The sequence below is a fragment of the Phascolarctos cinereus genome, unplaced genomic scaffold (genome assembly GCF_003287225.1).
Source record: "Phascolarctos cinereus isolate Bilbo 61053 unplaced genomic scaffold, phaCin_HiC Scaffold_5;HRSCAF=322, whole genome shotgun sequence".
NCBI lineage: Eukaryota > Metazoa > Chordata > Mammalia > Diprotodontia > Phascolarctidae > Phascolarctos > Phascolarctos cinereus.
The window spans coordinates 43,603,440-43,629,911 of record NW_027555958.1 but is presented as its reverse complement, the minus strand read 5'-3'; the positions used below and the strand labels follow the sequence as shown (position 1 = coordinate 43,629,911).

Below are 26,472 nucleotides of genomic sequence, written 5' to 3'. Positions count from 1 at the left end.
TAGAAGTGCTATTGCCTGGGTCAAAGGGTATGCACATTTTTATAGCCCTTTGGACATAGTTCCAAATTGCTCTCAAAAATGGTTGGATCATTTCACAACTCCACCAGTAATGCATTAGTGTTCCAATTTTGATGTTTAACTTTTTTTTAACCCTTAACTCGAAGTTAAAAGGAAGATTCATAATTCTGGAGCAGTTTTCGAAATATTAGAGAAAGAATATAGCACTGCTGTGTTAAGGGGAAAAAATCTTGTTCTCTGTGGATGGTGTAATTGCCTCTTTTCTCTTTATGACCACTAGGGGACAATATTGCTCCTCCTTTTTATAAGCCATAAGCCACCTTTGGCTTCAAATGGATAATTAAAAAAAGTTATTTTTAATGATGCACAGACACAAAAATGCTGCTTATCGGCCACGCTCAAAGACATGACTTTGTATATCCTTTAAATCAAGTTCCATTATTTGGGAATCAAAACCTATGAGGAGTGGGTGTATTTCTGATGTTGTAACTGGCTTGTCCTGCAGACAGACCTGTGGCCTCCATTCTCATGAGCCAGAATCACATTGCTTGCCTGCCATATTTTGGGCAAAAATGCAGCTCTTCGTGGCTCTTTGGTGTAGCAGATTTGAGGTGCTAAGGCCAATCCATAGTTGAAATCATGTCCTTACTCTGGTCTATTGCTCATGAAGCAGTTTGCACGGCAATTCTCTATAGCTTGCTGATCTTCCTGTTGTTTAATACATGTAGAAAAGAGGAAGAGAAAAGAAGTAGGAAAAATTCAGTGTGGGCTATTCAGCTGAAGAGTTTTCCACTTTGGCATTTTAAGTTTCTCAATGTCTCGCTTAAGAGTGTTCCTTTTTCTAAGAAATAGTTGAATTTATACTAGAATATATATCATTTTGGTGTTTGAGATTGCAAGGTTCAAATCCTACCTTTTAAAATCCAGAGCTTTCAGTTATCCATATGTGAATTATCTGCAGTAGTTCAAAAATTCTAGACTTCCGTCCTTATACAACCTGGTATCCTCCAGGCCGTCTAACCTCCAACCATCAGTCAGCTTATAGGTACTCTAGGAAAGTACTAATTAATTTTAAAAATTGACATAGATTTGCTGCCCTTTTAACATAATGCATTCCAAAACTTGATGTAAATAATTTTTGGATCCTCTGATGTTTTGATTTTTCTTTGCTTCTGTTGCGTTTTATAAATGTAGATAACAGAGAGTAGCTTAAATACCTATTGCCAACTAACGCATAATATTTCATCAAGCTGACGCTTAGCTCCATCAAACTTATGATGGAGGCAGCTTGTTGCCTTTGGATTTATAGTAATTACATTAGGATCTGCTCTAATTGTCACTAACATTGAGATTGCCTGGCTGGTGACAGTTAGTTTCCTTTATCCCAAGCCTCTAATTAATCCTGGCCTGGGGCTTTTGATCATACATTTCAAGTTGTAAACAAATAATACAGTTCCCAAACACTTTATGATATTTTTTAATGTTGAGTTATGCCCTCCAGGAGCAAGGAAAGTATAATGTTGAGGAGAAAATATGCTACCTCATCCCAATGCTTCTGGGAGAGGTGTAATATGTCACATGCTTCTTTAGTATATTTGTTAGTTATAATTAGTTTTAAGTATCAGAGACTGTGTGTGTGTGTGTGTGTGTGTGTGTGTGTGTGTGTTTGTGTGTGTATACACACATATATACATATGGAGGACTCCATTTCAGAAAATTTCTGGGTGTGGAAGACCACTTACATAATGGCACTCTGAAGTTGTTTTGTTAATTCATTTCTGTGCTGAAAGGAAATTGGCTGAATGATTGTCTGAACCAAAGTACAAAATCATTCAAAAGTAATGAAGGCTCGTACTTAATACTGTAGTCATAGGGCTTAGGAAAGCAGAGTTCTGGTGAACTGATCACGCCAAGCTGATTTTTCACATGTGTTCTATCCTTACGAGGAACTTAAAGATTAAAGATTCCCTGTTTCCCTCAGCTGAGACGAGGATGGTAAGGTGTTACATTAGGGTTTGCTATGGCTGGCAACCACCAACCAGGAAAGTGCATTAGGGGATGAATAATAGTTGAATCCTGCCCAGCAGGAAATAAGTCCAGATACTCCCCTCCTGGAGGTCAGACAGCCGTATTGACTCCACCCATTTGGCTTCCTGAGCAAGTTCTTTTCTTTGGAATACAGTACTCAGAGAGCTGGGCCTTGAGTCAGGAAGAACCAAGTTCAACTATTGCCTCAGACATGTACTAGATATGAGATCCTGTGAAAGTCACTTAACCTCTGTCTTCCTCAGTTTCCTCTGCTGTAAAGTGGGCATAATAACACCTACCTCTCAGGGTTATTGTGAGGACTAAATGAGACCTTGCTTGTAAAAGGGCTTTACAAACCTTAAATTTAGCCATAGTTAAATGCTAGCAAGTATGTTTTTTAAAAGAATTTTGTTTTTTAAAAAATTCTGAACTTCAGAAACACTTGATAAAATGAACATTTCCATTTACATGATTGGCACATAGTAAGCGCTTAATAAATGCTTGCTGACTGACAACGTAGTAGAACAGAAAAAGAGGATTATACACAAAACTTTGAATTTCTTTGATGTACAACATACTTTTCTTTTTAAATGTCTAATAAATTCAACAAATAACTTTCAAAACAGTCTTGCTTGTCTGTCATTCTTTCTGGCCTTCTGTTCTCTTCTGTGTATTTTAAGCAAGTGTTTGAATTGACCCACTTTTCTTTTTCTTTCCTTTTGGCTACCTTATCCTAATCTTCCTCTTCTTCCATCTACCTCAGCCCACCTCTGTCAGAAAAGATAAAAGAAAAACAAAGCCCATGTAACTAATAGGCATAGCCAAGCGAAACAGATTCCTACATTGTCCAGGTCCAAAAAGTTTCATTGTTGGTTTTCTGGAAGTATAGCTGGTCATTCATTGATCAAGCCTTTTAAAGTTACTTCTTTTTACAATGTTGTTACTGTATACGTTCCTCTGGATCTCACTTCATTCTCCATCAGTTCATACAAATCTTTCTAGGCTTCTCTGAAACTGTTCCTTTCATCATTTCTTATGACTCAGTAGTATTATTTTGCACTCATATAATAACTACAGAAATAGCCAACATTTAGATAGCTCTTTAAGGTTTAAAGAGCACTTTACACACATTAATTTTCATTTGGTCCTCACAGCAGCCTTGTGGGCTAAGTGCTGTTATCCCCATTTTTTGCAGGTGAGGAAACTGAGGCATATAAAGGTTAAGTGATTTGTCCAGGGTGACACACCTTGAAGTAAGCTTTGAGGTAGGATTTTAACTCTGGTCTTCTAATGCCAAAATCAGTGATCTATCCATTGTACCAACCTAGCTGCCTTTATATTATCATTTGTTTAGCTATCTCCAATTTAAGGGCATCCCATTAGTTTCCATTTCTTTTCTGTAACAACAACAGCAACAAGAAACTGCTATGAATGTTTTTGTCCCTATGGATCCATTTTCTTTGGTTCGTTGGCTGTGTGTCTAAAATACAGGGTGTCGTAAAAGTCTTAGTGCAGTTTAAAGCTTTAATAGCTTATTTATTTTCATTAGTTAAATATTAATAATAGCTTATTATTTTTAAGCTACTAAAGTTTAGAACCGCACTGAGACTTTTGGGGCACCCTGCATACATATGTTTTGCAGTTTAAGTTCATCACTTCTCATGCACTCTACCGCAAAGGAATCTCCCAGAATTAGCAGAAAGGAGGGAGGTAGCATTGCAAGAGGCCCCAGGCAGATAAACACCCTGCAGCACCATCCAAAAGGAGCTGAAGAAAGCTAAAGGAAAGGAAAAGCAGGCAACCTAGAATTGCCTGAAAGTTCCAGCCTTGCTGATTCCAGCCCAACATGAGGTAAGCTGCTAGAACCCTACAGCCTCCAATTGCCAACATAAGAGGCCCCAGCACACAAAGCCAGTGACCAAGACCTAGGTTTCCCAACACAAGAAGCTTGGGTCAGTGCCCTCTGTTCCCCCGCAGGAGAGCTCAATCTCTTTAAAGGCCAGGGAATAAAGAAACCATGAGTAAAAAGAAACGTACCATAGATTTGTATTATGTGAAGAGTGAAGATCAAGACAGAAATTCTGAAGAGGACAACATTGTCAACAAACCCACATCTGTAACATCTAAAGGGAATATGAACTGCTCTGAAGCCCAAAAAGCCTTCTTAGAAAAGCTCAAGAAGGATTTTAAAAGTCTAATGAGAAAGGTAGAAAAGTCCTTTAAAAATGCAATTGGCCAATTGGAAAAAAAGTGCACCAAAGAAAACAAGTCCCTAAAAAACACAATTGGCAAACTGGAAAAAAAGTACACTGAAGAAAACAAATCCCTCAGAAATACAATTGGCCAATTGGAGAAGGAAGTACAAAAACTAACAGAAGAAAACAATCTGTTAAAAACTAGAATTGGACAAATGGAAGCTAATAACTCTATGAGAGAGCAAGAATCAGTCAAACATAAACAAAAAAATGAAAAAGTAGATGAAAACGTAGAATACCTCATCAGTAAAACAACCGACCTGGAAAATTGATCCAGGAGAGACAATTAAAAATTAAAAAGTTATTGTACTACCTGAAAATCATGATGAAAAAAAGAACATGGATAGTATCTTTCAGGAAATCATAAAGGAAAACTGCCCTGAAGTCCTAGAACCAGAAGGTAAAATAACCATAGAAAAAACACACCGGTCACCACCTCAAAGAGATCCCAAATTGACAATGTCAAGGAATATAATAACAAAATTCCAAAATTAGCAGATGAAAGAGAAGGTACTGCAAGCAGCCAGAAAGAAACAATTTAAATATCATGGAACCACAGTCAGGATTACACAGGACCTTGCAGCTTCTACATTAAAAGACCACAGGGTGTGGAACGTGATATTTTGTAAAGCAAAGGAGCTTGGATTGCAGCCAAGGATCAACTACGCAGCAAAAATGAGCATGATTTTTCAAGGGAGGAGATGGATATTCAACGAAATAGGGGACTTCCAAACCTTTCTGATAAAAAGACCAGAGCTCAACAAAATTTTGATCTTCAAGTACAAGAAAGACATAAAAAGGTAAATGGGACAGAAAGATACAGTATGTTGTTAATAAGGGCGGACTGTTTACATCCCTATAAGGGAAGATGACGCTTGCAGCTCTTGAGAACTGTATTGTTATTACACCATGTTAAAGGAGTATACATAAAGGGGGTGAATATTAGTTGACTTTGATGTAATGATAAAAAAAAATCTAATTAAGTGGGTTAAATGGATCCAAGTAAGTGGATTAGTCTAATTTTAGAAAGTGTACTGAGAAGGAAACTGGGAAGGTGGTGCCCAAGGGAAAGAGGGGCTCTAGCAAAAAAGGGAAAGGGGGAGCAGCTTCTGTGAGTCAGGGTGCAGATAAGAAGGCTCAGGGTCCCAAAGGTGGTGGAAATGCAGTAAAGGTCCGACATATTCTGTGTGAAAAGTGTGGCAGGATCATGGAGGCCATGGAAAAACAAGTCTGGAGTGAGATTCAATGAAGTTGCTTCGCAGTACAGGGAAGATAAAGCCTGGTAGGGGGAAGATTTGGGATGGATGACAACAGGGTCCATGGTGGGCCTGTCCCAAGAAGCAGCATTTGCCTTGCCTGTCAGTGGCCTGGACAAGCCTGTGTACACAGATCCTCCAGTGAAAACCAAATTTGGGTACCACATTATCATGGTTGAAGGGAGAAAATAAACTGTGATAAATGAAAAAAAAAATGTACTGAGAAAGGAGGAGGCAGACAAGGGTAAATTACATTACAGGAAAGGACACAAAATCCTATTACAGCAGAGGGAAAGAAGGGAGGGGGGTGAGCATTGTTTGAACCTTACTCTCATCAGATTTGACTCAAAAAGGGAATAACATAATCAGTTAGGTATGGAAATCTAACTTGCCATATAGGCAGTAGGAGGGAAAGGGGGAAAGAAAAGGGAGGGGGATAGAAGGGAGGGAAGAAGCAGTAAGGCTAAAGGGGAACAAAAGGAAAGGGAGGGAGGGACTGAGGGAGGCGGTGGTCAAAAGCAAAACACTAGTGAGTAATTTTTACTTACAGCTTCACTAATGTGAAAATATGTTTAATAGGAATGTAAATGTATAGCCTGTATCAGATTGTGCGCCGTCTTGGGAAGGGTGGTGGGGAGGAAGGGGGAGAAAAAATTTAAACTCAAAAGCATATGGAAGTGATTGTTGATAGATCAAAATAAATTAATAAAGTAAATTAAAAAATATATATATATACTTCCAAAAATTAGTTAAATTTAAGAGTTACTGCTCATAAATCCCTTGACTGAGAGGCTGAGGCTACAATCAGTCATGAAGCCAGAGTGTTAGGAATCACTATCAATTGAAGGCCAGTCATCGAAGAAGATAGATTATTTTTGAAATTTTAATGCAACATTAAAATGTGGTTTGTTTTGCAAAATTTTAATTTGAATAAAACTGGTTTGGGAACACAATACATAAAGTAAGGTATACCTGCATATAATAAATCTGCCTTCCAGGAGATTACAGTCTCAGTAATAATATAGGATAGTTATATGACAAAGTTAAAGCACTAAGCCAATACATAATTGGACTAGACAGTCAAGTATATATTTGCATGTATTGCAGGGTACACATTGATCCAGCTTTAAAACTATCAGCATTTTTGTGTGTGAAGATTCTAGTTTCCCTTCTAATTGCTGTTGGGTTGAAGTCTTCCCCACCTAGCTTCTTCCTGCTCGCAATAGTAGTGATAGTAGTGTAATAATGATAATAATCGATTACATTTGCAAAAAGCCCTTTTTGATGAGGTAGTTTGAAATTTATAAATAAGGAAATAGACAAGTTAAATGACTTATCTAAGATCACACATCCAGTAAGAAGCAGAGAACGTGACTACAACTCAAATCTTTTGATTCTAAATTCACTGTTCTTTGAACTCTCCATACCATTCATATAGTAATGAGTGAGAGGATGTGTTCAGTCACCACTGTGGCAGCTGGTGGTAAGAGAGGCTCTGTGTGTGTGTGTGTGTGTGTGTGTGTGTGTGTGTGTGTGTGTGTGTGTGTGTGCACTGGCAGCAGCTGCTGCTGCTGAAGAGTAGAAGGTGGGGAATGTTCTGGACCCGTCAGCTACTGGTGCTAAACAGCAGCAACAACATAGGAACCAGCTTGTGGAGGGAGCCGGAGGGGAATCTCCCTTGCCTGTGCACCCGGCTTGTCCATTTACCCTTATTTCAGGGAAGGGATTTGGTTTTGACCTTAAATAAATTTACTTAAGTATGATGCATGTTAGTGTAGACTGGCAGAGAAGATCAAGTCCATCATCTCAAATCATCCTGACTCTGCTGGACCTCATCTGCCTTTTCCTCCCCACTAGGTGATTCCCATACGTCCACAGTACAGTTCTCCAATTCTACCACCTCAGTGCTGGCCACCCTGGCTGCTCTGGCTGAGGCATCTGCTCCCCTTTCCAACTCCCACCGAGCCACAGGTAAGTGATGGGGCATGTGACTGGTGAAAGTCCTTTTTATTTTTTCAGATTTAATTTGCATGAGATTAAAAAGAATTGTGCTTAATTACAGGCAGCTCTAAAAAAAGAGAATGTGGATTCATTGAACATCAGAAAGAAAAGTTGCTAAGTGATGTGATCAGTCAGCTGAATAATATCAGGGAATGTGAGTCATTCTTTTCTGTCCTTGCAACCTTGGTGTGTCTGCTGGGACTCCAGTTGCTTTTACATTGAATGAAGTGTTTTAATTTGTGTTAGATGATCTTTCAGAGATATTGTATGGCATGTTTTGACTCTGATGCTCTTAGAGTCTGAATAGCCAGCTGAGATATCTTGTAGATAGGAACGTTACCTACCTCTTTGCCATAGCATGTGTACTCCAAGTTGTCTGGTTTCTATTTTCTCTGATGTTTTTTATGTGGTAGTGGGCGAGTGCACTTCCCAAATGTAGAGCCCGAAAGCCTTCTAGCCATTGAGCCGTGGCTGAAGGGAAAAGGCAGCTCCTGACACCCAACTGACAGTTTGGAGGCAGAAAGGAATCCAGTAATATTTGAGGAATGCCCAAGGGAATCTTTCTTATAGTTCCCACATAAAAGCAAATAGTTCTAATTTATCTCCATCATTAACACTTGAACAGTGATGGTGATAATGTTCTGTTGCCATTCAGTTCAGTAAGCCTTTATGAAGTCTACTTTGCAAGGCGCTCTGCTTGTGGGAATGATGGAGGCAAAATATGTAAGTCCCTGCCTTCAAGAAACTTCTGTTTTACCAGGGGCCAAGAGGTGGATGAAGAGACATAGATACAAGGGCATTTGAGGAAGGGGAAGACTAGTAATGGGAGAGAAGGCTTTGTGGCTGAATCCTCCCAGAAAAATGAGGATTTGGAGAGGTAGAAATGAAGAGGAATTGCATTCCAGGCATAATGGGAGTCTTGCAGAAATGGAGGAAGGCGGGAAATGGGCTGTGAGGCTGAGGGAGCAGTTAGTTCTTAGTTCAGCGTGGCTGGTTTGTGGAATGCACCATACATGAAGGTCAGTAGTGCTATGAGATAAGGCTAGAAAGGTAAGTTAAAGTCAGATTATGAAGGGTCTTCATTGTCAAGCTGAAGAGTCAGTTTCTTATCCTTCAACTATTGTAGAGTTTTCGAATAGGAAAGTGACATCATCAGACCAGTGCCTTATAAAGATTATTTTGGCCACTCTGTATCTTTGCCAGAGCTCACTTGTGTTTACACAGATGAGTGAGTGTGTGACTACAGTTATAGAACAGAATCAGGGAGAGCAAATAGGAGGCTAATTTCAGCAGTCCATGAGAGAGGTGATTAAGGGCTGAACTTGGGTGATGGCCATGGGAGTGAAGAGAAGGGGCTCAGTCCCCAAAACTCACGAGCAAAACATCGCTAGGGTGCTACCTTCCCTCAAAGCCTGTCCTCATCATTCTAGGTGTTAGTAGCCTCCCTTCAGAAATTACTTTGTAAATATTTTGTATTTGATTTTCTGTGTGCGTGTTTTTTTCCTCCCAGTGGAATATGAGCTGCTTCGTGGCAGGGATTGCTTCATTTTTAGTCTTTGTGTCTCAGTGCCTAGGGCAGTTAGGTGGCACAGTGCTGAGTCTGGAGTCAGGAAGACTCATCTTTCTGAGTTCAAAATTTGGCCTCAGACATTTGCTAGCTGTGTGACCCTGGCCAAGTCACTTAACCCTGTTTGCCTCAGTTTCCTCATCTGTAAAATGAGCTGGAGAAGGAAATGGCAAACCACTCCAATATCTTTGCCAGAAAAACCCCAAATGGGGTCACAAGGAGTGAGACACAACTGAAAAACTACTAAACAACAATAGTCTCAGTGCCCAGTATATAGGTTCTTAATAAATACTTATTGAATTGAATTGAATGTTCAGATGCCACTAAGAGTAAGGCTCTTGATCCATGTATTCATACTTTTTTTCTTAACAGGGTGACCTTTGATTAAAATCTGTTACGTTTACCTGTACCTTCCCTGGTGAAAGGCACTCTCGCTCTCTTGTGCGCACATGCTCTCTCTCTCTCTCTCTCTGTCTCCCTGTTTGTTTCTGTCTGTCTGTCTCTCCCTCCCTTCTCCTCTGCCTCCCTGTCTCTCTCTCTCTTTCTCTTTTCCTCTCTCTCTCTCTCTCTCTGTCTGTTTCTGTCTGTCTCTCTCTGTCTCCCTGTTTGTGTCTGTCTCTCTCTCTCTGTCTCCCTGTCTGTTTCTGTCTGTCTCTCTTTCTCTCTCTCTCTCTCTCTGTCTCCCTGTCTGTTTCTGTCTCTCTCTCTCTGTCTCCCTGTTTCTGTCTGTCTGTCTGTCTGTCTCTCTCTCTCTCACTTGCTCACTAGTCCTCTGGACCTCTACATATGCCAGCATCTAATTTTCCCATGAAACTACTCAAGTATATTTAATTTCAGTATTGTGGACTGCCAGCTAACCTGTTCTCTGAACTTGACAGTTTTATCTCCTGTCTCTGTGTGTTCATATGGTTCTCCCCCCAAGTCTGGAATATATTCCCTCCTTCTCTGCACCTATCAGAGTCTGGGTCTTCAGTGCTTAGGTCACATGCTGCCTCTTTTGTAAAGCCTAGCCCTGACCACCCCACACCCCTCAGTAATCTTCCCATCTCAGTCCATCTTGTATCATGCATGTCTCCATTCTCCCTGATCACCCTAGGAAGCTTCTGGAGGGCTGGCAATGGTTTCTTGGAATTTTTTTCCCTTAAGTCCCTAGTGCCTGGCACAATTCCTTACACATACATTTGCACCAGCATACATTTATTAAGTACATCATCCTATGTGCAAAATGACAACAACTGAGGAAACTGAAAAGCTTTATCATCAGACCAACTTACTTTAAAGGAGCAAACCTTTAGATGTGTGGCCCATTACTGAGCTCATGCAGCATTCACATGCTTGTCAGTCTCATTTAGAAATGGCTGATTTTCAGATTTGCTTTTTGTTGTTGTGGCATGAGCCAGTGTTGTTCTTTCCTTGTTATTGTTACCAGGATCTTGTGACTTGCTCATGAATTGTTCAGTTTAACTAACAGGATTTCCAGATTTCATCTGATTTTTGAATATTATTGTTTCAGGAGACATAGAGCTATATTCTTGTTTTAAAAGTGCTGGGATTGAAAAGAAAAAGCTTTTTATTCCTCTTTTATTTCTAGCCAATTCAGAAGAGATCATGGAGGCAAATTCTGTTGACTCAGCAATCCAACAAGTGGTGGGGAGTGGAAGCCAAAGGGTCATCACCATAGTAACAGATGGAGTCCCCCTGGGTAACCTCCAGACTGCAATTCCCACCGGTGGTATTGGCCCCCCTTTCATTGTGACTGTGCAAGATGGACAGCAAGGTGAGCTGCCCTGTTTCAATGGTTGTCCATTAAAAGATGGAACAGAAATTAAACTCTTGAATATAAAAAGCAAGTTAGGATGAGGATGGACTGGTAGAGGTTGCAACGAAGTCAGGCTGTTTCAGCTTCCTTCTAAAAATGTCTTGAGGTGAGAAGAGAATCAGTGTACTCACCTTCCTCTCTACTGTTATGACTCAGGTGTTGACCAAACCTGTAACTTCTGTTCAGAATCCCACACTTTCTTGTTTGCATGATGCTAAGTGAGACTTTTCCCCTCCTCACATTCATTGAAAAAAACATCAAACCAATTTGTATCTGTAGTGGGAAGAGAAATGTAAAACGGAATAAAAACTTTATTTACAGTACAGTTAGGTCTTCTCAGGCCTGTTTAGAAAATTATTGATGATAAGCTCTTCTGTACAGTGTATGTTCCCAGATTCTTTTCAGGGCTTATTTGGTGATCAGTTACTGAAATTGTTGAGTGGGTGAAATCTGAGTTAATTGGAGTAAGAGGCTAGATTCATTAGAATTTTTGTCTATATGTAGAATATGCTAGTGTTGAAGTGATTGGCATTATGTTTGTTTAGCTTACTCCTGAAAGCAGCCTGGTGTAGTGGCTAGAGAACTAGCCTTGAATCAGGAATCCATAGGATTGATGCCCCCAGGAGACCTTCTGTCTCTGAGACCCTGGGACCAGTCATTTAACATTTCAGTGCCCTGGGCACTTCTGTCAGACAGAGAAAGTGCCAACCTCAATTGGGAGAGTTTCCTCACCTGAAAGTTCCTAACTGGATGGAAAGCTAGGCCTAGCTTACTCTTTTTTTTTTTTGGTGAGGCAATCGGGATTAAGTGACTTGCCCAAAGTCACACAGCTAGTGAGTATAATGTGTCTGAGGCCAGATTTGAACTCGGGTCCTCCTTACTCCAAGGCTGGTGCTCTATCCACTGTGCCACCTAGCTACCCCCTTAGCTTACTCTCAACAGAAGAATGCATTGGGATAAGAATTGTGATTGACATACTGTTAAATTTACATTTTGTGAATTGTCCACATTTATAGATTACCTGCAGCAGATTTTAAGTTCCTAGGTTGATCTCTAGTGGAGGGAGGAGGCTTAGACTTACTGTCACTTGAAGTAAACTCAAGGAATACAAATGATTTGTAAAGTCAACCTAAGTTAAATTTAATGGGGCAAATAAACAGACTTAAGCCAAAATACAGAAAGTCTGCTTTAGATGCTCTTTGCTGTGGCTCACTTCCAGGGGGCAGCAGGACCCCCAGAGCTCACTTAACACAGGTAAGTGAAAGCTGGCTTTGGCTTCTTTGCTGTGAATTGTAACACCTCCTAAAGCTTTGTCCTGTTGTGACTGGCTCCAGGAGCTGCTTTAGGTCTTCTTTAAATTGTTCCTGCTATTTCACTAGATCTCCATGAATCCTATTAGTAAATAAGCCAGTCCATTCCCCAAACCTCCGCACCATGCTATGCGAAAGGAGAAATCGTGCTTTGTTCTCGGTTGTTCACCACACAGTATGCCTAGCTCCAGGCTTGGGACTGTCTCCAGAGCTTTAGTGATTTTGACTGTGTGCCCCTGCCCCCTTAAGAGCTTTGCAGTGTTTCCATAGTCCTATCTGGGTTCCCCAGAGAGTGTGTATAATAAAAGGGTATCAGATTAACCTTTTCAGTGCTGATTTCTTTGGGCAGAGAATCCCCAAACCCACAGAAAACAAGACCTAGATTTTTTATTGTGTATTCACTTCCTCCCCTTGGTGTCCCTTGGCTTGTAGTTCTAACTGTACCTGCTGGTCAGGTTGCAGAGGAGACCATTATTGAAGAGGAAGCAGAAGAGGAAGGAGCAGCTGGAGAGCTGCCAGTGGCCAAGAAACAAAAAAGAGAAGAAGAAACAGAAGGCGTGGATGAAGCCAAGGTAATGTTCGTGGCCTTGGTGGCGGAAAGAAGTGGCCAGTGAGGTGAGGAGGGAGAACGTGCCTGGGAACAGCCAGTGCAGACGCATGAGGTTGGGAGTGTCACACAGGAGGAGCAGCAGGCCAGCCAGCACAGCTGGACGTGGACTGAAAGGGAGACACACTCTTGAGGGCAGCAGGACCCCTTTAGAGCTCAGATTGAGTAGGAAGCTGATGTGATCAGAGCAGAGCTTTAGGAAGACCACCTTGGCAGCTAAGTGAAGGATGGATGGTGCAGAGAGTGGCCTAAATCCAGGGGGCCAAGCAGGAGGCTAGGTGGTCATCCAAGCAGCTGTTGTGAGCATAGAGAAGGACATATCCATGACAGATGGCACGGGCATGGAAGGACAAGAATGGACGTCCGATCAGGTTTGTGGGCAAAGTGATAGAGAAGAAGAAGCCTGTGGGTGATAGGAGAGCTGAGGAGATCTCTTCTGGATCTGCTGATTGTGAAACACTAACGGGACATCTGGTTGGAGATGCTCACCAGGCCATTGGTGATGAAAGACCAAAGCATTTTTTTCCCACCTGGGAGGTGGGCAGACACAAATGGACTCTGGTTTACTTTTACAGGAAGATCCAGAGAGAGAACTGCTACAACAGCAGCTCCAAGAGGCCAACCGCAGGGCCCAGGAATACCGACATCAGCTGCTAAAGAAAGAGCAGGAGGCTGAGCAGTATCGTCTGAAGCTGGAGGCCATGTCCCAGCAGCAGCCAGACGGAACTGAGATCACTGTGGTAGAGGAAGTGGCTGAGGTGGATGCCTTGGTGCTTAGAGAAGAAGAGGTGGGAGGGAGGGGGACAGAAGTGACAGGGTCAGCAGGGACTGTGGAACCGCATGCTGATGTTGCCATGGAAACTGTTGCATCCTAACATTCAGACCTCTACCGTATATCCCCCTTTTTTTTCTTCCTTTTAAAAAAACAGGAAAAAAATCCATAAGAATATTGAGAAATATCGAGGACATTAAAAAAAAGAAAATAACAGTAGGACACAGCCCTGTGGGCTTAGGAGATTTCTTCATACAACTGGAAAATTAAAACATAAATTACAGGGGGATGTCTTCTGGGACCCAAAGAATGGGGACCAAATTTCTCAGCTCACAAAATTTGTTTCAGGCATAAAGGTTGGGGGGTTTCTGTTTGCTTTTATAAATAGATCCCTAATTTTAAATCCCCAGAGTTTTATATTTGTTTTGATAACTCCCCCTACATACCCAGGCTCCTTAATCATATTACCAGCACATGACCTGAAATTTGCCTTGGACTTACCCTGTGTGCCTGCCTGCTAGATGAGATTTGGAGAAGAAAAGGGAATACCCTGTATTCAGAATAACTTGTTGATCTCAGCTGCCCTGATTTGCCTGCATTGAAGACAACTGTTAAGCAGTTACCTGACAAAACTGGAAGCTGTTTTATGTCACAGCAGAGGTGCCAGTTTAAGAAATTAAAGTCTTTGACAGCCAGGATTGCCAGGACTTAACCCAGAGTGGCCCCAGTGATACAGGAGCCTGGGAAGCCTGGCAGGGCTCACTCGTGGGGGGGGGGTGTAAGCGCAGCAGGGGATGGGAGGCCTTGTGGAGAGTCCACGCGGGGCTATGGATTCAGGGAACAGCCTTTTTGTACTTGATATTCAGACCTGAAGCCCCAGTTTTCTAAGCACATTCTTGACCTACCTGTGCCTTTCCCTGGTGTTTAGATTCAACCCCTCACAGATGCAAACTGTCAGGGCTGAGAGTGTCTCATTGTTCTGTGTTCATCTAGATTGGGATGAGTAAATTTGCCTAATTATTTCTCTCCCTTCACATCTGCCTTCACGCCAGCACTTAGTAAAGTGAGTATTCTGCCTTCAGTGAATGTTAATGCATGTTGAGTGACTAAATCAGAATTATCAGTGTTGTAAGATGAGGAGGATCCAAAGGCTTTACCAAGGACTATGTAGAAAACAAAACAAAAAACACATGCCATTGGAAAAGTGTTTTCTTCCTTCATTTTTCACATGTGCCAGTGTAGTTTGTTTTCCAGGAAAAAAAGGTTATAAAGGAGCAAGGGAGAAGGGGAATGCAAGGGTGGGTTACGGTTATATTTCAGAGAGGAGCCCCCTCCCCTCTCGCCTTGTTGCCTTTCTTCTTTTGTTGCAAAGCAGAGGAAGAAACCCAGGGAGAGATGAGCCAAGTAAACACTCAAATGACTGTTTAGAATATGGTTGTCTTAATTAGTGATCGTGGGGAAAACATGCATTTTTAATTTGGAAAAAAACTTGACAGTTAACGTGGCTCCATTTACCTTGATTAACCAAGCAATTTGATGCAGTTTTCCAGAGTTTCAGAATCAATTTGGGCTTAGAACAGATTGAAAACAGAACTGAAAAAACAGATTTAACAATTGGATTTGGCTCTAGTGCTGTATATTTGTTTAATCAGTTTTGGAAGTTGGTCTCAGCTTGTGGCTCCCTCAGCCAGGCCTCCCCGAGCCTTCATGGAGCAGGGTGGCTCTCCGAGGCTTCCCCCCGGCCTGGGAAGGGGAACTGGCTCTACATTCTCTTGATTCCACTTGGTGTGTTTTTGTTTGTTCGTTTTTAGCTTCCCTTTGGGGAACCAGGGGTTAGTTATGTGTATGTGTGTACACGCATGCGTGTATGTGTGTGTGTGTATCTGTCTGTCCATCCGTCTGTGTGTTTGTGTGTGTCTGCTCCCCCATTTGCAAGAGAGAGATTTTGTAGTCTTAGATTTAAACAAGGCAAAGGGGGAAAGCTGAACAAAATCTTTTTCAGGGGACTTTTGTTTTATATTCTCTCTTCATGTATTGACTTGAATGCATTTTTTTAAATCCATAGAAGCTCTTTAGGCCAAAGAACCTTGGCCACCAGGCATGATGTGGGTGATGCAGGTTTGTCCTCCTACCCTTTCTTTGTCTGGCATTTGCATGTTTCCTTCTGTACACCCAGAACTCCCTCTTCCTCCCCGCCATTGATTGGCGCATCTGATACAAGTTACTCTTGACTTCTTTCCCCGAACCTCTTCTTTTCTGCCCATTTCTTTTTCTTTTTTTTTCTTAATTAAAAACTGTGGGGGCCTACCATAAGGTCTTTAAAAGAAAGGTCATTTGACAATTCTACCCATGAAACAGGTCCCCGTAGCCAGGAAACAATCTTGGGCTGGCTGGGCCTTCTTCCAAAGATCCTCAGAAACAGGCATGTCAGGGAATCCTAAGAGATTGCCATTGAAAGCGGTTAGGTACAGAGGCTTTCCAGTTTCATTGTATTGGTGAAGTGCCTCTAAGTAGCTCGGGGTTTCTGTCGTTGACTCCAGTTTGATGGGAACTTGGCTCGTTGGCTCTTGTGGGGTTTGAGGCCGTGGGGAATGCTGTTGTTGGGACGTTTGTGACGTCCTGGGTTAGGGAGGGACCTCCAGGATCCCCAGTGTCTCTGATTGGGTTGATGTCTTCTTCACATTCATAGTGCGTGGGATCTGTTTGACTTCCTGAAATATCTGTTAACTGGGGTGGGGGAGGAGGTTTACCTAAAATACTCATCAAGATAGTCTGGACTCAGGGGGGTGCCTTCTTCCTCATTGCCTGTTGCCTGAGGGGTGGATTGACTTTCTAGAGATATAGGAGCGAAAAAATGAACATCTGTGGATGGTAGTGTGATGGAAGTCACTGGGATATCAAATGGCTACTTGAAGGCTTTATCAATTGGAGTTCGTGTTTGGGATGGGTTATGTTATCTCCAAGTAAGTTGGTGTATTGTTGGGGCAAGGATGGACTTTTCTCTCGTTCTCCTGTTAATCTTGGGGCTAATGGTAGTTTGAGCTTCTCAAGCAATTCTTGCTTAGTCTTCAGCACTTCCTTTTGCTGATGTATACTAATTGCATTTTTCTACTGATGAAACTCTGCAAGGAGTTCTTCTTCCTTTTCTAACGCAAGGCTCTTAACTTCCAGTATTTCTCGATGTTGGCTTAGCTTGGTTTCAGCCTCATGGGCTGACTCCCAGAGGGCCAGATACCTCTCATCAAAATTCACCCTGATGAGTGTCCTTCCATGGGCAGAAGCAGCAACACCCATTACACTGGTGGAATGGGAAATGATAGGTACAACTTGTGTTCCATCTGATTGACCATGGCAAGATTCAGGAGTCGAGCACAGGGGGCATAGAGTCCATGTTTTGATATCTCCTTCACTGCCCATCAAAAAGCTATCAAGTTCACTTTGGAGACTCCTCCCTCAGGCTAGACAGGTTCAACTCCTTATTTTGTTTGATGTAGGATGTGATCCAGAATTGTTTTTACAATCAGCAACCCAGCAAAATGTAGTTGGGCAACTGATGTTGCAGTCATTGAGTCTGATGTGTCGTCCAGCGTGTTGATGGAGTCCTTGGTGTGTAATGACAGACTTGAGGAGGAAACCTTAACTCATCGTTGTAAGAATGATCTTGTGGAGACCCAAGTTTGCGGAAATTCTGCAAGGCCTTGTTCAGAATGAACCCTGATTTGGTGTTGGACTTTTTCTATGCAGGCTCGTTCCCCCCCAACCAGTTTAGGGAGGAAGAGGCTACAAAATGAGATGAAGAGACCAATTCTTCCTCTGTTTAATTCCTCGTGTGGGACTCCTTGAATGGCTTGTTGTAGTGGAGGGTTTTGATTGTTGGCAGCCAGGAACCTTCACAAGCCAGCAGTGTCATCCCCACCAAATTGATGGCCTTCATGTCCACACTTTGATAGATACTGGGCCACTGGGCTTTCTAGGTACTTTTTGATATCACCTTCATAATAACAAAAAATTAGTAAGGTCAATAAACTGATCTAGATGGTCTCCTAAGTCGATGCCTGCTTCTATAACGTCGGTGACCCTGCAGCATAGAGGGTCAATGTCTTGGGTGTCATGAAAAATCAGCTTCCTTGCCCTAGCATATTCAACCCAACCTCAAATCAGTCATGTAGTGAATCCATAATTGTAGGCTTGATTATAATGTAGATTTTGATGCTTGTTAAAAGTTTTGTAATGAAATTGGTTTGGATTTTACTCTTCCTTCTCTTTTGAATTTTACCTTTACACCCTATATATCAATTCCCATTTCAGTTCCTGAAGTACCCGATTTAACTCTTCCTCTTCCTTCCCTCTGCCCATTTCTTGAATGTCCGTATTCCTGACAGATCATGGAGGTAGGTGGTAGGGGTATTTTGGGTGGTTACAAGGATATATTAAAGGCTTGTTGGTGGAAAAGAGTGAACCAGCACACCCTGTCATTTTCATTCCTTTGGAATAGAGAGTTTAATACTCAGGAGAAGGGAGGTAGGAGCTTGGTCTTTGGTTATATGACAGTGTTTCAAATCAGTGTGGCTTGAGAGGTTGTTTGATGTTAAATGATAGTAATTCCCATGTGTATCTTCTTAGGATTTGCTTGGGTAGGTAATTGCCCCAGCTCTGGGGAACCACACAGCAGCTCTTCCTTACCTGATTTGGCTTTAGAAGGTCGAAGCAGGCTTATTGGCTGTTCTGCCAACAGAGGGTTAGATAGCAGCTTCTGTTCCCCAGGTAGATGGTTAGAGTTGGTACTGATGAGAAGGAAATTTGGGGCCCCAGGGGTTGTCTCTCTTAAAATAAAAGCTGCTTCAGATATGTCAGTATTACTGTCAGGAACTCCCATGTGGACATTTGCATTTTAGTCTAAGGGTGATTTGTCTTGTCCTTTCCTCAAAAAGGAAGAAGTGGGAATTCCTTCCTTCTCAACTTTAGGGAAATTGAGGTATGAATTTGTAGCCCCTTCCCATCACTGCCCCTGTGGGGACTTCACTGTTGCAAGAACTGGTTTCAAGAGACACGTGCACATAATACATAGAAACACACACACACACACACATCTGTTTGTTTTCATGTCTCACTTCCCCCACCCCCCACTGACCATAGCTTTAAAAAATACTTCCTCTCTATTCAGCAGTGCCAGGAATCTGTGACATATAAAATGACTTGTTTCCTTTATTTTGCTTTAAAAGAACTGAATTCTTCATAGGGCTGTCCCTTTAGGGAGTAGAATTATTGTGACTCACATGTTTTATTGGTGCCTTGTGTTTACATACATGCGTACATGTGTGTGTGTGTATACACATGCAGGAATGCATGTATATATAAGCATCGACATGTACCTTTTCCACATTTTCTCTTCTTTTCCTCAGGGTTCAACTCTGAGGAAACACTGTGTAGAATGAAAAAGTGTTAAGGGATCTGTAAGATGTATTTTTTTCTCCTTAGATTATTGCAAAGGAGGGAGGGAGAGAACAGAGACTCTTCATTCCTTGGTTTGGGTTCCTTTGTGAAGAGTGCCCTTTGGGCAGCTGTGAGGAAGGCTGTGAAGCGAGTATCCAGGATGAGCTGGTACAAGGCTTCTAAAGGCTTTGCTTGGCACGTGGTATGACTGGTGCTGTGGGTGCTGGATGTTTTACAGTGGCATCAAACATTGCAGGTGGAGCTCCGTAATTCAATAGGATGGACTAAGCATCTCCTTTCACTATAACTATTATCCAGCCTGGGCTTTTGACTCTCCGAAGTAGAGCCAGAAAAGGGGGAACTGACTTTCTGTGCCTCTCCTTCCCCAATCTTGTGACCACATTGGGAGTTCCTGTCACCATTCCCCCAGTCTTCATAAAAAGTCAAATGATGCTGGGACAGAGTTAATTCTCCCCAAAAAATGCAGTCTAAATGAAAATATTCCTTTTGTAATTTCTTTGGGCATCGTCTTATGCTTTATTTTCTAGCTATGCACACCCAACCTTGAAAGGATGGAGGCAGAAATTAGGGTGGGGTGACTGTGGCGAATGCTGTTGATGCTGCTGTCTGTCACACAGGATGGCTAGAAGCCCCAGATTCCTATTCATTTGATGAATTCTCTGAAAACACACCTTACGTTCTGCCCAGGGACTACCAGGAAGAGAGGCCATGAGTAGCTTTGAATCCCAGGTGCTGTCTTTTCTGAGCCTCACAGGGCTGAAAGGGATGGAGGTGCCGGTGATATTTCTAGACCGTGTAATTAGTAGTCATGTTATCATCAGGAAATTATGACCCCAAATCTCCACCTTACATCCCCTGCCTCTCTGACCCCATTGCACTTATCACAATGAGGTTTTTCCACACAGGGGGAACATAATTACTTGATCATTTCCATTCTCTGTGTTTGAGTTCCTGTCTCTCTCTGTCCTTCCCCCTCGAGGCCCCTGTCCCCATCCCTTCCACCCTGGACACGTTCTGGGAGGTGTTTTTGAGAATTAATGTAGGTTGTGACCTACAGCCATGCTGCCCTCTCTGCTTCAGGGATCTTGCTTTGTTACCAACAATGACAGAATTTCCCTCCCTTAGCTTTGCCTTTTTCACCAGCCTTCTATTCCAGTGTTCCTCTCCCTCCTCAAACCACTCAGCACAAACCATTTCTCCAAGTGCCCTCAATTTTTCAAGTTGTCTGACAGTTTTATATACAAGACACTTAGGAAAACCTAAATATTTTCCTTTTTCTGTTTAGGATGTCATTGAAATAGTGTTTGATTCTGATGAGTGTGTATGTATACATATACAGATATATATATATATATATATATATATATTTACAATTTTTGTACAATTGTTTTAAAAATAAAAATATTTCTTTCTTAATAAAATGCCAAAGTTTTACTGTCTCTGGTTGTCTTAATACTTTCTGTCTCTACCACCATATTCCAGTATCTATCAGATATAGAATTTTACCATTCTGAACTTGGCTTCTGAGGTGTTCAGCACTTCTTTGTTTCATCAGTCTCCTTCCTCAGCTTGCTCCCACACCCTTTTCCTTTTTTTTTCTCTGACCTGTTTTATCCTCATATACAGCTTCGGAGAAGCAGAGACTGATGTGGGAATGGGCTAGGCAACTTTGAACTTTAAAGGTATGGGCCTCCTGCTAAATTAATGTCATCCCCTTATCTACCCCCAATGTTTCCCTATGAACAAATCTCCAGGGAGGAGAGATTGAGGAAATGCCTCGCCCTTGTGTGGGGTGAGACCATTGCTGAGGGACAGAGATGCCAGAGCCCAGGGAAACAAGAAAACAGGAGATTTGTACCAACAGTGGTTCCTAGCTAATGGAGTGATGAGCAGATGTCTCAGAGGTGTGTGTTTATGTGTATATATTTCTTTGGGAGCACTGAAGGGAAAGGAAAGGAGCTTAAGGGGGCATAGAATTAAGGTATTCTTAACCCGTGCCAAGTGGTCTGTGGACAGATTTCAAGGGGGTTGTGAACTTGTACAGGGGAAAAAAATTATTTCAATATAATTGGTTTCCTTTGCAATCCTATGTATTTTATGCTTTTAAAAACATTCAGAGAAGGGACCCATAGGCTTCCCCAGACTGCCAAAGGTGAGGGGTGGGGAGGAAGGGTCTATGATGCAAAAAAAGGTAAGAAGACCTGCTGTAGGAGTAGGTGAGCAGGACCTAACAGATTTGGCCAGAAGTTGCATATTCTACCCATCACCCACCCCTAAAAAAAATATTTTCCTTAACACAAAGTTCCTGGAAGAAGAATAGTGAAGATCAGGGTGGAAGGGTTAGAGGTTCACTGATTCTTAATAGAAGGAAAACCACTTAGGCACCACTACATTCATGTTACCTCCTCTACCAGAGTCAGACCCCCTCCACCCCCAAAAAGTATAGCTGGTGGTCTAATGTGGAAGCCACTCATATTAAAGCCAGTCCCATTCCTATATATAAGAAGTTCCAAAAATAACGGTGAGTTGGCTAAGGAGTTCCCAGAGCAACCTATGGGGCTGCTCACAATGAAATTTGAGCCTGGTCATAGTCCTAGGACCATGCTGGGAAGGGGGAGAGACAGAGAACTAGGCAAGTAAACACAGTGAAGACCAAAGCTGTTCTCTTTTTTTTGGGGGGGGGTTGGTTTTTTTGGCTAGACAATGGGGTTAAGTGACTTGCCCAGGGTCATACAGCTAGTAAGTGTCAAGTGTGTGAGGCCAAATTTGAACTCAGGTCCTCCTGACTCCATGGCCGGTGTTCTATCCACTACACCACCTAGCTGCCCCCAAAGCCGTTCTGTTTTCAGAGCTGCAGCCTGCTTGATGGGCTGAGGGAATTCATATCTCTTCTCTGCAGGTCATGTCTTAGCTGGTGAACTGTTTCCTAGCTGGTTCAGAATATTATCTTAATGCCAGAAATCCCTCTTCTCTGACAAACACAGGAACTTAGTCACCTGGCTTTGGACAGCTTACTTCAGGAAAAACACAAAGAAGAAACAGGAAAAACTCTTCCAGGTCTTAATATCTTGTTGGTGAGATCCCAGGAAAAATTGGGAGTGAGGGGCAATATCCATGCAAGAAACAACTGCTAATAACCAAATGCATGCCTGTGCCTTACTTGCAGGGGACAGACTTACAGGGAATAGTAAAATCTCTAGGTATAATGCCTATTAAAAATAAACAAGTCACCTGCTCATCCTGCAGGATCAGTTTTATTTATTCCTTGCCCTGAGTCCTCAGAATTTTGAAGGGTCAGTTTCTGGTCTTTGGAGGAGTTCCAAGATGTATGATGAGGTACCTAGGGGACGTTAATCTGAGTGACCACAGTATAGCCCAGGTCCCTAGTGATTAAGCCTCCTCAGGGCCCACAAGGCAGAGCAGCTTTTCCAAGCTGGTGATTGTGGAACCTTCTGCGTTTCAAATCCTGAGAGCCTGTCACAAGGTGATGGACTCTGTCCCCCCAGGGCCCTGCTTTCTCCATAACCTTCTAAGGTGCCTCTGGGATCCCAGCTTGGAAATCCTTGCAGGAGGAATCTGATGCTCCTTATTGTCAGCTTCTGCTCTTTCTGAAGACCGGATCTAAAGTGCAGGCAGAAGACGGATATTTGCACCGATTTCTAAATCAGGTTTTCCCTTTTATTGACATCACTAATAACTTATTTAAAAGCAGGTGAATTTTTTAAGCATGTGTGAATTGTACCCCGACAGTCCTTAAATTAAGAAATCATTATTTTTCACAATTAGCTTCAGATAGGACCCTGATGAAGTGAATTCACTAACGGCTGTTCATTGCAGAAGACCCTAAAGGATGACAAACTTTTAAGTCTTATAAGACTGTGAGATCCAAAATGAGACTGGTGTCAGTCTTTCATTTGGCCATCATCTGCTCCATCCCCTTTTTACAGCTTAGGAGACTGAGGCCCAGAGGTGAAATGAATCACTCAAAGTCATACAATAAATTTATCATGTATGTCCTACTGCCCTTAGGATAAAATACCAACTCATCTTGGGATTTAAAGCCCTTTACAACAGGATCCCAGCTGACTTTTCCATGATTTTTTCATGTTAGTCTCCTGCACAAACTTCCATTTAAACTAGGAGTAGGGTGATAGATCTGGAGTCAAAGGATCTGGGTTCAAATCCTGAACCTGCCATTTGCTACCTGGGTGACCATAAGTCAATCAATTTACTTCCTTGGGCCTGTTTCTTCACTTTTAAAATTGGACCTTATGAACAACCTCTAAGGCCTTTTCCAGCTCTAAATGTATGATCTTGTGACTCTCTTAGCTTGGGAGAAACTTGGAAAAAAACAAACAAAAAAACTTTGGTGGTATTTGTTCTTCCCTGCAGAGATGATGACCTGAGTTCAAATGCAGCCTCAGACACTTCTTAGCTGTGTGGCTTTGGGCAAGTTACTTAACCTCTATCAGCTTTAGTTTCCTTAATTTAAAAATGGGGATAATAACAGCACCTACCTCCTAGGATTGTTATGACAATCAAATGGGGTATTTGTAAAATTCCTGACACATAGCAGGTGATTAATTAATGCTTTTTACTTCCTTCCCCTTGATCACATCAGTTTTCTTTTTTTTTTTTAAAGGCAACTGGGGTTAAGTGACTTGCCCAAGGCCACACAGCTAGTGTCAAATGTTTGGTCTGAGGCCAGATTTGAACTCAGGTCCTCCTGACTTCAGGGCCAGTGCTCTATCCACTGCGCCACCTAGCTGCCCCCAGTTTTCTTCTAGATCCTGCTTGCGAATTTATTTTTGAGGTAGTATTTACCGCAGTGGTGGCACCAAACCTTGGTTTGGAGAAGATATTGGTCTATCATATGTCTGGGAAGATTTGCCCTTCCTTTCATATTGGTTAGCTCTCACAATATGGTGGCTGTATGATCACAAGGGTGTCTAGGTCCCACTCACACTCTTTCAGCAAAGCTAGACTTAGTTGTTCAGGTCTCCTAAATCTCTTATTTTATATTAACTGTTGTTCCCTATACATAGAATGGACATTTTCCACGTCTCCACCTATTCAACATTTATCAGTTCCTAAAATATGTGAGGCACTGTTGGAAATCCTCTTCAATCAATCAACAGGCATTTATTGACAAGTACCTCCCATGTGCCAAATGCTGTAGATATGAATACAAAGAAAGAAAGAAACCCTCCTCTCAAGGAATTTGCATCCAGAAGACTCCTCCTCTCTTTTCAGGTACCACTTCCCCGAAGAAGCCCTGTAGCTGTAGGTGTTAGCCCAAAGCTCTATGCCGAGCCCCCTTCTCTTTTCACACAATACTATCTCAGTAACTTCATCAGCTCCCATGGATTCAATTATCATCTTTATGCAGATGAATCTCACATGTATATAATCAAGCCCTAGTTGCTTTCCTGAGTTAAAGTCTTGTCATCTCCAACTGCCTCTTGGACATCTCCAACTGAATGTCCTTGCAAGGCATCTCAAACTCAACATGTACAAAACAATTCATTTTCTCACTCCAACGCTCCCCGCCTCAGAACTTCCTCCCTGATGCGGAGGGCGCCATCACCCTCCCAGTCACTCAGGTCTACAACCTTGGTATCAAACTCAGCTCCTTACTCTCACTCCCCACATCCAATCCACTTCCAAATTTTGTGATTTCTTTTCACACTGTCTCTCCTATAGATTCCTTTTTCTCCATTTCTATGGCCACCAAGCTAGAAAAGAACCTCCTTAGCTCTTACTGGACTAATGCAATAGCCCGCTAAATGGTTTCCTTACCTTAAGGCTGTCTCCACTAAGTTATTCAGGTGATTTTCCTAAAGCCTTACCAGATCTCCCTCCCTTTGGGATGGACCCTTCCCATCCAGAGACTTTGCCTTTCTTCCGTATCTGGCATATACTAAGCACTTAATAAATGCTTGTTGGCCCACCGAAGGAGTCACTTCTTACCTAGAATTACAGCCTTCTCTCCATTGGAGGCTCCAGTGGAGCTAATCTCTTATTTTTAATTTTGACCCCGGCTAGGTATTTATCGTACTTAATTAAGCTCATCCGTAACCTCCCAAAATACAACTAAATTCAGTTCAGTTTCGTTTGTTGTACGGTCTCCGGCTTTGTGGGGCCAGCTTCTGGACTGTATATTACAAGTGTGCTACACTGTAGCCATCGGAACACCGTGTAGTCCAGTGTTTCTGTACATCCCCCATCCGACCCAACACACACTTCGGTAGTGAAATGTGATCTTTCCTTTTCCTGCATCTCCAGAGCTTAGCCCAGAGTTGATGTTTATAATAAACATGTCGAACTGAACCACTGAAATTAGGCAGCGATGCAAAATTAGGGTAACTGGGGAGTGAGCCTGAAAGCAGTAAAGGAGCTTCCTGCCATTAAAAACCGAAGCAAGGCTGCCACGGCGGATGGATGGAAGCGAGGGAGCTGATGCATGCGGGACTGGAAGAGGCCTTAGAAACCACCTAACCATCTTGCGGATGAAGAAAGTGAGGATGGCCAGGAACGCCCTGCATGTGGCAACAGCAGCCTTGGGGTGCTGGGGGAGCCAGCAGAAAGCCCGAGCGTGAAGAGCCAGAAGAGAATCATCCCAGCAACGGGGAAAGGGGAGGCCCGGACCGTAAACCAGGAGGATGCAGAGCCGGACTGGGCAAAGGGGCAACTTCCGAGCTGGGGTGGGGGGCAAAGCCCTCTGACCGTCCTGCGCCAAAGCCAAAGGGCAGTGGCCAGGAAAGGGCCGGGGTTTTCAGGAGTGACCGAAGTGGTAGGCTGGGCACGGGGAGGGGGTGTACGTAGGTCGGCAGCTCCTAGCTCTCGCCCCTCTGCAGCGGCTCCTCCTCCTCCCCCGCATCGCGCTGCGCATCTTAGCACAGACCCCGACGTGGAACCCCCGGGAGACGCGGCAGGAGCCAGGCTTGAAGGTCTCAGCGCGAGGAGCGGGGAAGAGCGGGCGGCAGGGCGGGGGTTGGGGGCGGTCCGCCTTTCCCATTGGCCCATCTCGATAACGGACGGGCGTAGCCAGCCAGCCCCGCCCCGAGGAAGGCAGGGCGAGGCCCGCCTCAGCGCTATAACCGCGGGGCGGAGAGCTGCGGATGCGTGTAAGAAAGCCTGTTCTGGGCGCTTTCCCTGTGGGCTTGCGTGAGGCCGCGAGCTTGGGGGATCAGGCCCATGTTCCTGCCCGAGGCCTTACTTCTCCTCGCAATCCAGCGGTGTGTGGGCCTGCACAAGGCCGGTGCTGCGGCCGCCCCCCCCCCAGCGGGTAGCTCGCCCCACGCTGGACTCCTCGCGCCCCTGGCCGGCCCGAATTATAGGCGCTGCATCCCCTTAGCAGCGTCCTCCCGGCATCCTCTTCCCGA

At 43.1% G+C, this 26,472-nt stretch overlaps 1 protein-coding gene and 1 pseudogene across 5 annotated transcripts in view; both read left to right on the top strand.

Moving 5' to 3' along the window:
* GABPB2 (GA binding protein transcription factor subunit beta 2) overlaps nt 1–20,526 on the top strand; it is a 29,339-nt gene extending 8,813 nt beyond the window's left edge. For 3 of the 5 annotated variants that reach the window (XM_078154875.1, XM_021004800.2, XM_078154877.1), the window contains 5 exons: nt 7,415–7,528; nt 7,620–7,712; nt 10,717–10,902; nt 12,687–12,826; nt 13,437–20,526. In XM_078154875.1, the coding sequence (XP_078011001.1) occupies nt 7,415–7,528; nt 7,620–7,712; nt 10,717–10,902; nt 12,687–12,826; nt 13,437–13,736 (833 nt within the window). In that variant the 3' untranslated portion in view covers nt 13,737–20,526. The remainder of the gene's footprint in view (nt 1–7,414; nt 7,529–7,619; nt 7,713–10,716; nt 10,903–12,686; nt 12,827–13,436) is intronic. The other 2 variants (XM_078154878.1, XM_078154874.1) reach the window with 1 other exon arrangement.
* LOC144457934 (peptidyl-prolyl cis-trans isomerase NIMA-interacting 4 pseudogene) lies at nt 1,945–5,959 on the top strand (annotated as a pseudogene).
* Nucleotides 20,527–26,472: the final 5,946 nt, after the last annotated feature.